The sequence below is a fragment of the Ammospiza nelsoni genome, chromosome 12 (assembly GCF_027579445.1).
Source record: "Ammospiza nelsoni isolate bAmmNel1 chromosome 12, bAmmNel1.pri, whole genome shotgun sequence".
In the NCBI taxonomy this organism is placed as follows: domain Eukaryota; kingdom Metazoa; phylum Chordata; class Aves; order Passeriformes; family Passerellidae; genus Ammospiza; species Ammospiza nelsoni.
In genome coordinates, this window is record NC_080644.1 from 11,367,303 (window position 1) to 11,380,433 (window position 13,131).

Sequence of the window (13,131 nt, forward strand, 5' to 3'; positions counted from 1 at the left end):
CTGGCTGCAGGCAGGGGCTGACCTGCATGAAATACCTGTGCATTCCCACCTTGGCACACATCAGCACAGCAGCAGGAACAGGGTGTGGAACACTTTGAGTGTTTTGGGCTTTTCCATCTGTCCTGTCCTCCCCAGCAGCTTTATCCCATTGTTGTCCTTGTGCTGGGCAGATGAGGGGACAGAAAGGTGAATCTGGGGCTGTTTCTCAGTGCTGGTTTTTATGAGACCATCTGGAATATGGCAGAGCTGTCTCTGCTGTTTACCTTCCCTAAATGCAACCTGTTGTTAATATCAAGTGTCAGCAAAATATTTTGGACGAAGTGCCAAGCTGAACTGTAATTAATCACTGTGTTTCTGTTACACACAGTTGGGACTCTCAGTAAAAATTCCCCTTTAGTCTGACAGTTCAGTGAGGATATTTTTTTTTGGTATCATTTTCTTTTAACACTCTCCCTGGTATAACAATAACTCTGAAGGGTGTTTCTTATAGTCTGACCTCATTATGATGAACTCTTTAAACAAACAGTTGTATCTGAGTGTTCACCACAATTAAGATGGGGAATTTGCTTCATCAGACCAATAAAAAAAAGCAAAACACACATATCTGAGCCAAACACCCCGAGCTTTTTTCATACCAATGAAGAATTAAAATTAAATATTTTCAAAATAAAATAATGATACAGAAAGGAATAATGAATTACACTTCCAAGGTACATGTACAGTGCTTTAATCATATATAAGCTTGAGTTGGAAGGGGCCACAAGGATCATTGACTCCAATTCCTCTAACAAAAACAAGAACTATGTTTTCTTGTCAATAAGACTTATTTTAATTTATATTTTATTTTTCAGTAATAGACGATTCCTAAAAGAGCAATTTTTACCACAGGTGGGCTATACAGGTGTGGCATGGCTAGACTACCCTGTTTTGATTCACACCCTAAGCTGTGAATCTCAGTGCACTCCTGCTTGTGTTCTTAGAATAAAGAGGTTTTCAGAGCAGGGCAGCCTTATCTACTCCCTTTCCTACAATCTACTGCTTGGCACTGACTGAAGGGGCCAAGCACTTCCTTGGTTGTCTGTTGATGAACACGTGGGAAATGTGTGCTAGGAAACATGAAAACACTCACTGCTGACACCCATATCCACTGTTTGGGTCTGGCAGCACAAAATCCCTTCCATGTCTGTGTGCCTTGGTTTGTTCAGCCTGCAGAGGAGGAGATGAGGGGAGACCTCACTGAGATCTTCACCATCCTCACAAGGAGCAGAGGAGGGGCAGCTCTGAGCTCTTCAGTGCTGTCACCAGTGGCAGGACTCAATAAAATGGCACAGAACTGTCTGGGGCAGGGTCAGGCTGGATACCAGGGAAAGGCTCTTCCCCAGAGGGTGCTGGCACTGCCCAGGCTCCCCAGGGAATGGGCACGGCCCCGAGGCTGCCAGAGCTCCAGGAGCTGCCAGGGATGCCCAGGGTGGGGCTGTTGGGGTGTCTGTGCAGGGCTGGGGCTGCCCTGGCTGATCCTGGGGGTCCCTTCCAGCCCAGGATATTCCATTATTCTGTGATTTCCGTGGTTCTGTGTCACGGTTTAGTCCCAGCAAGGGGGACTAGCCAAGCCCCCCTTGGTTGCTCACTCACCCCACTCCAGCTGGATCAGGGAGGGAATGGGAAGGGTAAAAGCCACAACGCTTGTGGGTTGGGATAAAAACAGGATAAATCAAAAGCTGTGCAAGCAAGGAGAAAGCAAAACAAGGGGTTCATTCCTCATTCCCATGGCTGGGCAGGTTCAACCATCCTCAGGAGAGCAGGACCCTGTCACACTAATTGGTTGCTTGGGAGGAAAAACACCATTTCTCCAAATATTCCCCTTTCCTTTCTTCCTCCCCCACTTTATGCATGATGTCACATGGTCTGGGACTTGTTTTTGGTCAGTTTGGGTCACCTGTCCTGGCTGTGTCTCCTCCCAGACTCCAGCTGACTGTATGAGGAAAGCCCTGGGCTCTGTGCAATCCCTGCTCAGCAATAACAATAATATCTGTATTATCAGCCCCGTGTTCAGCACAAACCCAAACCCCAGCCCCAAACCAGCCACTGGAAAGGAAATTAACTCTCCCTAGCTGAACCAGCAGAGTCCATCTATAGAAACTATCAGAAAAAATCTCAGGAACCTATCAGCAATTGTCATTCAGCACTGAGTGCCAAGGAAACAATAGAGTAATACTTGTTAGAGAGAAAAAGTTGCAAAAACAAGCTTTGCTCTAACCCATGCTGCTAAGAGTGTAATTTTCAAAACTACTTAGCTCACATCCACAGGCTTTCTGAGAGGACTGACACAAAATCTGCAGCTAGGCTCAAGTGCCTGCTGAATTCTCTTTTTTGCTCTTCGTCTCCTGAATGACAACCATGATGCAAAGCCCATCACTGTGACAAGATGCTGGTCTTATTTTTTGTCATGCAATCACCCCATCATTTCCAGCAGTGCTGCTCACAATGCCTTGCCTCTTCTAAGTCCAAAGAAAAGGCACAAGTACAAGAGTCTCTTAGTAAAACATTAATCTCAGATCACAGATTTATTTTATGGATTTGCAACACAGCCCATATTACAAACATTGTCTGGGAACATTTACAAGAATAAATAAGATGGACTCGCAGTTGTAAAAAAAAGATTACACTTCACTGTAATGTACAGTCAAAAAATATATCTGATATTCATTGACTTGACATTATTTACCTTCCTTCTTTTAAGCTAGAAAGAAAAGACACTGAATGCACAGTGTTGAGAGTTTTGTATTTATATTTTTTTCCTTTTTTTGTTTTTTCATACGTGCTTTATCTATCAAACATCCAAACTGTACAAGTGAGTTTCACCAGTAATCCATAAAGGCCGAGGGGGAGCAGAGGGGGCAGCGGCACCGCATCAGCAGAGACTCCTCTCATGCAGCAGCACTCCTCCCTGCCCAAAAACACATCCAGGGAGCTGGGATGGCACACTGCTCAGCCAGAGGCAGCCACTGCCCTCTGAGGAGGTGGCAAGGCTGGCAAGAAGCGATGCTGGCACATCTGGGTGCCCACAGGAGATTGAATCGGGGTGGGAGTGAATTCTGTCACTGCGGTTAGTCGGGGTGGGTTAAAGGTGTGTTAAGGATGCAGCTCAAACTTTTGGCATAGAAGTACAGTGTTTAAATGCTGGCAATGCAGGAAAGGGCTAGAAGGGCAATGAGGGGGTAATTCCAGTTCTGCTCCAGGTACATGGAAGTCCAGCACATGAAGTTTGGTTTGACTGTCAGCAATGTGAAACACCGAGCAGTGTTTGTCCTGGAGAGTCTCAGAGTACCTAAATTCATGAAAGCTTGTAAAGTGCTGGCCCCACTTCCTCTTCCATCCCCCAAAAGACACTCCTTTCCATTATTTCACACAAAGAAGAGTTCCTGGGGATTCCCTCACTGAAAGATGATGTACTCACACAAGGAAATCCATCCAGTGCAACACACTTGAGGTGTCTCACAGGGTGTCCCAAAGGGTGGCATTGCAGGGTAACAGATCCCCAGTGAAACATTCCTGCTGTGACAATTGCTTCCACAAAGGAACCACTAATATCAGAACCAATCCTGATATTTCATGTATAGATACCTCTTGGGTGCCTATATATGAAATACCAGAATTGGTCCCTAAGGGACATCAACAGCATCTTCACCCTGTACCTCCAGAGTGCCATGGACTGGCTCATGTTTATACTGCTCAGAAACAGCTCTTTGAATTGAATTCCAAGAAAAACCATTTTAGCTTGTTCTTTTCCCTTTTCATCCTTTTAAATCTTTTCCCCCCTACCAGGAAACACTATGGGAACACCAGCATCTGGCATTCAGTCTGCTGCATTAGTTTGTCTTTTAAGGCTCAGGTTGAAAACAGAATAGTGGTGGAAAATCTGCTGCATGAACTGGGATGAGGATGGAAAGACTGATTTAGATCCCTCATGTTTTTACAAACTGGAAAAGCTGCCACGTTTTCACATTCTACTAGTCCAACATTAAACTGTAGGATATTCTGAACATAGTTTATTTTTTTTTTTTCACAAGGGAAACTTTTAAAATATTTTAACACAGCAGTTAATGGTTATAGACTAGAGGTCACTGGAAGTCAGCAAGTTTTTGCCTCTTTTTTTTTTCTTTCCATCACACTCTGTACCTCCAGGATTTGGTGGTATATGAAAATGTATGATTCCGCTTGACAGTTTGAGCAAATTGTACATTCTTCAAGTATGCATATGAGGCAGATGATTGATACCTTTTCCAAGTCAATGAACAGATAATACATGATGGATTTTCCTTGTGGTCCTTGCCAAAACTGCAGAAATTGGGCTTTGCTCACTGTGCTGTTGGCTCACCCTCGAGGAAAAAGAGCTGGAGGTATTTTTGGGAACAGGGAAAGAAAGAGCACTTGCATTGAAATTGTATATTATGTATGTATGGCTATCAAAGACTTCAATCTAAATAAGCAGGAGCACAGGAGGGTTAACAGGATCCTCACTGCTCACATCTGTCTCTCTGACTTAGCTGGCTCCTCCTGTTCCTCTGTCTGGGCAGGGCAGCTGCAGTGCTTTGTTCTGCCCTCACACAGCAGGAATATGGAATTTTTGACCCAGTGGCAGTGGTTATACTGAATAAATGTTGCCACTTAATAAATGTTGCCACTTTTGCCACATGGCCCCCTTTATTTTCCTAAAAAATAAAAAAAAAATGGGATTGACTGTCTTTTGTACACTTAAGACAAATTAAAGATTCTCAAATGAAAATGCAGCAGTTTCACACCATCTTGAGATGCCCCTTTCACTGGCTGGAGTGATCACAAAAATTAACTGTGCTGCCAATGTCATGGAGTGGATTGCTCACATTTATTACAGGACAATGAAGTTTTCCAAGGGGAACTTTTCCACCACATTGCCCATCCAGGACCATGCCAGGACTGTGCACTGCTCTGTGACTTTACTAAAAATTCTGCAAGTGTGACAGATAGAAGCACCTCATATTTGAAGATTCCTCTCTTGAGCAAATCTTCTTTTATCTTTGTCCCTCAGGATTTATTCCCTCTGTCACACTCCGAGTGCTCCATCTCCACAGCAGGGAATGTGACATTATGTGTTTTTTATGATCTTGGCAGGAACTCAGGAGAGTGAGATGAGAGCAGCTGTGCAAGAATCAGAGAGAGAGAGCAAGGTGCAAATTTCCTACCTGTTCCAGGATCCATTTCATTTGCTTTTTCCTCCAATATTTGGTTCCTCCCAAAGGAGATTTCTTCTCCTTTCCTTTTCTTCCAGATGAAAACTGGTTTAACTGCCTCCTGAACCACCCTCTGCAGGAGCCTCTCTCCTTCCTCTGACTCTGCAGCACACCAAGAGCAGTGACCAGAAATCCCTGGCTTGAGATTCCCAAGGGAAATCCCACAAACTGCTGCTGCAGGGCCTGTGGAAAGTAAATGGAAAAGCCACTCTAGCACCCACAGGCTTAAATTTACTACTGTGGGGTCCATGTGGGTACTGGACCTTTTTTTTTTTGTTTTCCCTGGGAGTTTACAGCTCCAGAATAGAAGGCTAGAAACTCCTGATAACCAGTGGAGTTCGTTGCTGCAGTTACACCAATAATAATTTAAGATGTTTTTTACCCCCTATATGAGATAATGACCCCAAACCACCTGTTTCTACTTCCTTGTATTCCATTCCAAACTTTACACCAACTCTGCTATCACAAACAGTTCCCCTCGCCTCTGAAGGATGTCTCCATGGGAATAAGTTCATCTTCATTATGTCCATTCAAATATTGTCAATGTGATTATTTTTTCCAGCCTAAGATTCAGTCACTGAGGAATTCACCTTTTTTTTTTACTGCACATTATCACTTTTCATCCACAGCAGGGGATGCTTAGGCTGAAAAGCTCACACTGACTATTAATCCTTCCAGGAGTGAGAAAACCTCCTTTATCTCATCTCATAATTCCTTTCTTTCCCCATGAAAACAAACCCATCACCCATAATCTTGCTTCAAACACATTACCTACTTCACTATGGGCTGTTCTCTAGGGTTTAAACAACCTCAAGGTAATAAAGTGATTTAAAGTGAGCTTTTCCACACAATTCCTTTCATCATTAATTCACACTTGGCATATATGCACTGTGCAGGGAGGAACAGCATGAAGATCCCTGAGCCAACACAGACTGGAGCTGGGTCAGTCCCCCAAAAGCACTGTAACTGCAGGAATTTATAACAATTTGGCAACACAATCTGCAGTGTCTGCTGAGCATCTTTCCATATGGGTTTTAGGCTGGACATTAGCAAGTTCACACACATGGTTGAGTGGCCACATAATAAGCTGTGACTAAGAGCTGGGCTGTGGGAACCAACATTTGCATCGAGCTCCTACCAAATGTAAAATTTAGCTTAAATATAATTCCCTGCAGTTTGTGCCAACATCACTTGGCTTTTGCAGAGGGCTGAGCACACAGGGAGTTGCTGTGGGCCAGCTGATACAGGTACCTGACCCTTTAGTAGTTTTCATACCATAAAACACATCCAAACCCACCTCCAGACCCTAAAGCACTGCACTGCCGGTGCTGCTCTGCTCATCCCACACATCCTTCCCCTCACTCACACACCCCTCCTGTGGGCCTAACTCTGGCATTTCAATCCACTTTCTTATAAGTTAAGCCTAAATTACCTCCTACACTTCACACCTCAGTGATAGTGGCATTTCTGTACCTCCCTGTTCCCTTAGCCCAGCTGTCACCCTCACTGCTGGCTGCACTCCCCTAAGTCACCAGGGACAACTGTCATTGTGCTACCTTCTATGTAAAATTAACAGAATGCTAATTACTAATTAATATTTCTATATTATCCACAGGGAGTGGTTCCCCTTGGCTTTCTGGAGTCAGCAGAGTCAAAAACACTTTGCTGACTTGTAGTTTCTTCGTACCTAGGCAGTTGTTGAAAAATCCCATCCTGGGATTAGAATTCCCTCTTCCCTTTTCTCTCCCAGCACCTGACCTACACTGTTCCACCCAGCCACCTGTAATCAAAACACCAATATTATCCTTTTCCTCTCACTTTTATCTCCTAGTTTCACTTTGCCTTCTACTTATTTTTCCTGCTGAATTGTGTTGTTGCATAAATAAAGACAAGTCACTTGACAGCCCCAACTGGAACTAAAGTTGATTTTTTGCAGGCAGCAGAAAGGACCAACCAGGAACAGCACAGAGGCTCCTGTGAGAAGGTGGTTCATGATCAGTTAAGACCTTCGTGGTATTAAAGCCAAGAATCCAAAGCTCTTTAGAGAAACCCCAGATGGTTCAGCATCCTTTGCTTATCAAGAGGGGTATTAATGAAACTCCAAGCATCCTTCCCTGGGCTGGTGCAGGTCCTGGTGGATGGCAATGGTTTGGTTGGGTACTGGTTTGTGGCTGAGTTGAGAGCTGCTTTTGCCAGTTTTCATTTCCATCCCTCCTGGTCAAGGTGAGGGTGTGACTATTGAAGAAAGAATGGCCATGAAGCAGAGGCGCCTTTTGAATTCACAGACAGAATTAGCAAAACATTCTGAACTTGTGGCATGCTCTGTGCCAGGACAGAGCTCTCAGCAGCCTCTGAGGATTTACCTGAGGGTGGAAAACTACAGGGTGATAAGAAAATTGAAGTTTCCTTCAACTCTTACCTCCAGTCTATCTTTTAGCAAGTCTGAATTTAGAGAACCTACACCCCAGAATCCATTTTACACACAGAGCAACCTCATATCCCGCACCCTCAAGATAAATAAATGGCTAAATTGAAATACTAATTATTGTAAAGCCTTGCTCACTCAATTATTTTTTCCCCAAGATTACCCTGCAGACCTTAGTGATTAACTACTTAAACATACTTTTTCAGAAAAGCAATTTCTTGGCTGCTAAGAAGTCAGAATGAGGTCCACAACCATGGCAAAACACATCTGGTGCTTGTTTCAGAGAAGGAGACTTGCACAGGCATTTTTGAAGAATAAAACAAAAGCTGTTTTGCTTAAAAAGAGAAGTTCTGTTTGCTGTGCTGGGCTAACACTTCTCTTTACAGGTTTCTGTGTATGTACATCACCTTTCCTACAGCTCCAATGGGTTACAGTTTTGAAGCTTGTAGGTTCCTGGAAATAGTGAGGAAATCTTGCCCAAACTCAATTTTAAGAACTTCAGACTTTGAAACTCTTGAGCAGGAACTTTCTTTGCTGTCTGCCTGCACAGTGCCTGGTTCAGCAGGCTCCTGGCGTGACTGGGGCTCCTAAGTTCTACAGTAATACAAATAATAAATAAAAAATAGTCATACATAGTATATGAGCAATAATACCTACTTCATACCCTGTTTGTCAGACACACTGCACCCCAGCAATACTTGGGAAATGTGGTGACCAAATCACCAAAGTTGCCAGATGAATGCCATTTGTTGATGCACATATTTAACTTTCAGGTCCAAGTGGCTGGGAAACTCCTCAGCAGCTTCACCAGCAGTGAAAGGACACAGACCAGAGGGATGGAACTGGGTCATGCACAGCCCTGAAGTTGAGCAGAAACTGGGAGGAAATATTTCTGTGGAGGCAGTGGATCCACGTACAGCTTCTCATCTCCACCATCTATTTTCATGCTTAAAGGGACTACTACGTTTGGGAAGAGAATTCCAGCATAGTCTTTTTGTTTTTTATATGTGTGTGTTGGCCCTTTCATTAGGAAAAACAAATAAAAGGAAACAGATAAGGTAGACAAATTGTAATGAAACATTTCATGTATCCCCTATGGCTATCTCATTTTCCCAAATGACTGCTGCATGAAATTAAAAAATTAAAAGGCTGGGATTTGAGAACAAAATTATAAATTAAAAAGGAGACATTTAAAAGAGAATTTCCTAAGGGTTTCATTCCTTCCCCTCTCTGCAGCAAGCAGAACAAAAACACAATCCAAAAGAGAAGTCAGAGGGGATTAGAAAGTCCGGTCTTTCAGCCTGTCTCCCACGTTGCTAATTTTTACAGTAAGTTATTTAAGAAGCAGTAGATGTTCCCATAGAAAGCAGGCAGCAGCACACACAGGCATCGCCTCCTCCTTCCAGCGAGGTCTCTGCAACCTCAGTCTCTTGCTGAGAAGGCAGGAGAAGTTTTCCTCCCCACACTTGTCACTGCCTTCCAGTGTGGGACAGGGGAGAAGCATCCACCAGAGTTTGGGGTCTGGCACATCGTGGGGTCCCCTCCCTTGGCTGGGCTAAAAGGAACTCAAGTATTCCAGTGCAACCTCGTATACAAATTTATACTGTTCCTGAAAGAGAGGACACAAAGGAATGGCATTAGTGTTGCAGACATCTTTTATGAAAAACCCTTTCCTTAGGATCTTTCCTCCTGAGAAGTTGTTCCTCAGGAACAAATTGTAAACAATGATTATCTGCTGCTGTGAGATGCAACAGGTGCATCTGTGATTGGTCTCATGTGGTTGTTTCTAATTAATGTCCAATCATAGCCCAGCTGGCTTGGACAGAGAGTCCGAGCCACAAACCTTTGTTATCATTCTTTGCTATTCTATTCTTAGCTAGCCTTCTGAGGAAATAATTTCTTCTATTCTTTTAGTATAGTTTTAATGTAATATATATCATAAAACAATAAATTAATCTTTCTGAAACATGGAGTCAGATCCTCGTCTCTTCCCTAAACCTGAGACCCCTGTGAACACTGTCACACATTAGGATATGGGAAAATTCCTCAGAGCCTCATCCTGCAAGCAAAAATACTTCCTCCCTCTCTCTTATACCCTTTGGCAGGAGCAGGCAAACACTGGTTGTGTTTCTGAGTGATCCTGAGCAAGCATGGCTGGGAGATGGTGTCATCAAAGGCAGAGAAAAGCACTCAAAGAGACAGCCGCAGTCTGGACCATTCATTATTGCCTCCAGCCCTCACTGCACGTGTTGCTTCTGAGGCATGAGCTCAGAGTGATGGATGGAGATGACTGAATTCAGGACAGTTTAATCTCCTGGGCTGCAGGGAGCCAGGCCTGAGGCTGGACTGTTCTCCTTTCCTGGTTTCAAGATGTGTCACAGCACCCAGCACTGGGCTGGGCAGGAGGACAAATCCCTGCATGGACAGGAGGACAAACCCCTGCATGGACAGGAGGACAAATCCCACTCTTCCCACAGCCATGGTGACAGATCTGTGGGGTTTGACCTCCTGAGGTGGCTGGGCATGGGACACAGTGTCCACCTCTCTGCCTGGGCATCCCCTCTTCTCAGAAGGAGAAGCAGGAAGATTCACTGAACATGCTAAAACAGGACCAGTTTTAACTCTGGTGTCTCCATGTTCCCATTCATTTTGATTCATCCTGAACTAATTTTGACATCTTTTACCTATCCTGAAGTCTGTTGCCCACACACTGGGTGGGGAATGAGCAGGAAGAAGCCTTACCAGTGACTCCACCATGTTGGATTTGTTATTCCGTAGCGTTTTCACTATGTGGAACACATCGATGATGTTCTGCTGCTGGATCATCTCACACACGCTGCAGATGGCACAGAAGGTGCCGCTGCGACCACCACCGTTCCTGGCAGAGGGACAGACAGGGCAAGGAGGGGCTGGTGAGGCTGGGGGAAGGACAGCACACACAGCTCACAGCCCATGGACAGGTCTCTAATGGAGAGATTGCTGACACATGGAAGGTCTCTGATGTTCAAGGGTTTGTGTGCCTCAAGGGGCTCCAAGAGAGCTGGAGGGGGGCTTTGAACAAGGGCATGGAGTGACAGGACAAAGGGGAATGCCTTCCCACTGCCAGAGGGCAGGGATAGATGGGGTATTGGGAAGGAATTCTTCCCTGTGAGGGTGGTGAGGTCTGGCACAGGGTGCCCAGAGAAGCTGTGGCTGCCCCTGGATCCCTGGAGGTGTCCAAGGCCAGGCTGGACAGGGCTTGGAGCAGGCTGGGACAGTGGAAGGAGTCCACTAGAACTGAGTGGTGTTTGGGGTCCCTTCCAACCCAATCCATTCTGTTAGTCTGTGAAAGTGGAGACCTGTAGAACTGGGGCAGGGATGGAAGGACTAAGGGATAAGGGGAGCTTTCCTGTCCCCCTGGAGTAAGGGACAGGGGAGCTCAGGGACTGCAGTGCTGCAGACCCCTGCTCTGGGCTCACAGCAGCTCTATGATCAGAGCTGGGCACATGGCAGGGCTGCTTCAGCTCTGTTTGTGCTGCAGACACGAGACCCACAATGTACCAGGGCTCTTGGAGCTATCTCTCACTGCAATCAGCAAAATCCCTGGGCCAGGATACTATAATACAATACAATATTCAACTTGAGGTTATTATTATAAATGTAGTTAGTACATGAAGTTGTACATTAAGTACAAGCGTGCAGAAGCGTGTGAAGTTAGCAGTACAAATGTACTTTAACTCCCTTTCCCCCAGCTGAAGCCTGGGGGATTTCTAGAGCCATAACCCACAACACGTGATGCTGCGGCCATTCCCCAGCCCTTACTCACAGGCAGTGGACCACGGTGCGCCCGTCTCTGCCATCGTACTGCTCCTGCCACTTCTCCAGCCTCCGGACCACCTTGAGCAGGGAGCGCTTGGAGGGAGGGGTGTCCCTGTAGGCCGGCCAGCCGATGTACTGCAGGTGCTGCACGATGCGGTACCCGTCCTGCGGCTGCAACACACAGCTGCTCAGGGGCCAGCCAGGGAGGGCAGGGCAGCCAGGGCCAGCAATCACCAACACATCGTCACTGAATTATTATGATTCTATGTTTTTATTAAGAGATCTTGGTGGCAGGGGTACTGTCGGAACCCAGGAAATTCCTCTCATCTCACAGACATCTTTTATGAAAAATCCTTTCTTTAGGATTTTTTCCTCTTGAGAAGCTGAGAGGCCTCAAGAACAAAATGTAAACAATGGTTATCTGCTGCTGTGGAATGCAACAGGTGGATCTGTGACTGGCCTATGTTAGCTATTTCTAACAAAACTTTCTTCGGACAGAAAGTCCCAGCCACAAGCCTTTGTTATCATTCTTTCCTATTCTATTCTTAGCTGGCCTTCTGATGAAATCCTTTCTTCTATTCTTTTAGTACATGATCAGCAAATACAAGGCTGAACATTTCCCAGGGCCTACCTTTAACATTTTCCCAGGGCCTACTAAGTCTAACTTTCTTTTTAGCTCCCTGAATTTTCTGTGATTTTAAAATCTTTTTCTATCAGGAGCACTGCTTGCAGAGCAGCTTCCCCTCTGCACCTGCACCAGCAGTGCTGGTGCTCTACATGCTGGGTACAGTGTTGCTTTAGGACACAAAATAAAATGATGTGGACACTGGACTTCCCAAGGTAAAAAAGAGGGGTGTTTAATTTCTGACTCTAACATTTATAGTTTTCTAAAAATGACAGTGGATTGGAGGATGACAGTGCCACCTCTCCAATGACAAACTAACAGTCTATTAAATTTCTCCTTTTCCATAAAATAATGTAAAACAATAAGTTATTTACATAAAGTGCATGAGAAAGTTCATTACAAGAATGTAAACATCAGAAGGCTTAGAAGAACTTTAAAAAACAGGTTGACAGGTAGAGTGCAAAAACAAGGCCTTTTCTCTAACCTGGATAACAATTGTTACAGAGCCAAGCAGACACCAAGTGCATGGGAGCTTTGTTTGGCTTCCAGAATCAAATTGCATCAAACTGCACAAACAAGTCAAATGTCTCTTTGCTGTGCTGTGCCATAAGAAGTAGAGGCAGCCCTCAGAAATTCTCTGGGGGTTGAGGAGGGAAAGGATCCTCACAAATTTGCTGGCAGTGGCCGTGGTGTTGGACATGGATGAGTGCAGAGAGCTGTGAGTGCACAGCTCCCGCCCTGCAGCCCTGCATCCATGGTCCAGCTCCATCTGAGAGCCACAGAGCCTTGCTCTGACCAGCTTTATCACCCCCTGGGACACAGGAAGGTGTCTGATATCCAACCAGTTTATCAATTTCTGTGCTGGAGCACAAGGTTCCCTCTGCAGTGCCACACCTGAACGGCCGCACAGGCTCTGACCATGCAGACACTGATGGGTTACACTGCATGGAAATACAATTTACAAAGCCTGCTTCCATTTCTGACAAGAAAAAAAATGAAAGAGGAACAACAAA

The 13,131-nt window shown here is 45.1% G+C and overlaps 1 protein-coding gene across 4 annotated transcripts in view; it reads right to left on the reverse strand.

Annotated features, from left to right (window-relative positions):
* Positions 1-2,572: 2,572 nt before the first annotated feature.
* The window catches only part of PTPRT (protein tyrosine phosphatase receptor type T), a 489,384-nt gene continuing 478,825 nt past the window's right edge, over positions 2,573-13,131 (reverse strand). For all 4 annotated transcript variants that reach the window (XM_059480540.1, XM_059480539.1, XM_059480538.1 and 1 more), the window contains 3 exons: positions 11,501-11,664; positions 10,438-10,573; positions 2,573-9,304 (listed from right to left, as the gene is read on the reverse strand). In XM_059480540.1, coding sequence (XP_059336523.1) covers positions 9,251-9,304; positions 10,438-10,573; positions 11,501-11,664 — 354 coding nt within the window. In that variant the 3' untranslated portion in view covers positions 2,573-9,250. The remainder of the gene's footprint in view (positions 9,305-10,437; positions 10,574-11,500; positions 11,665-13,131) is intronic.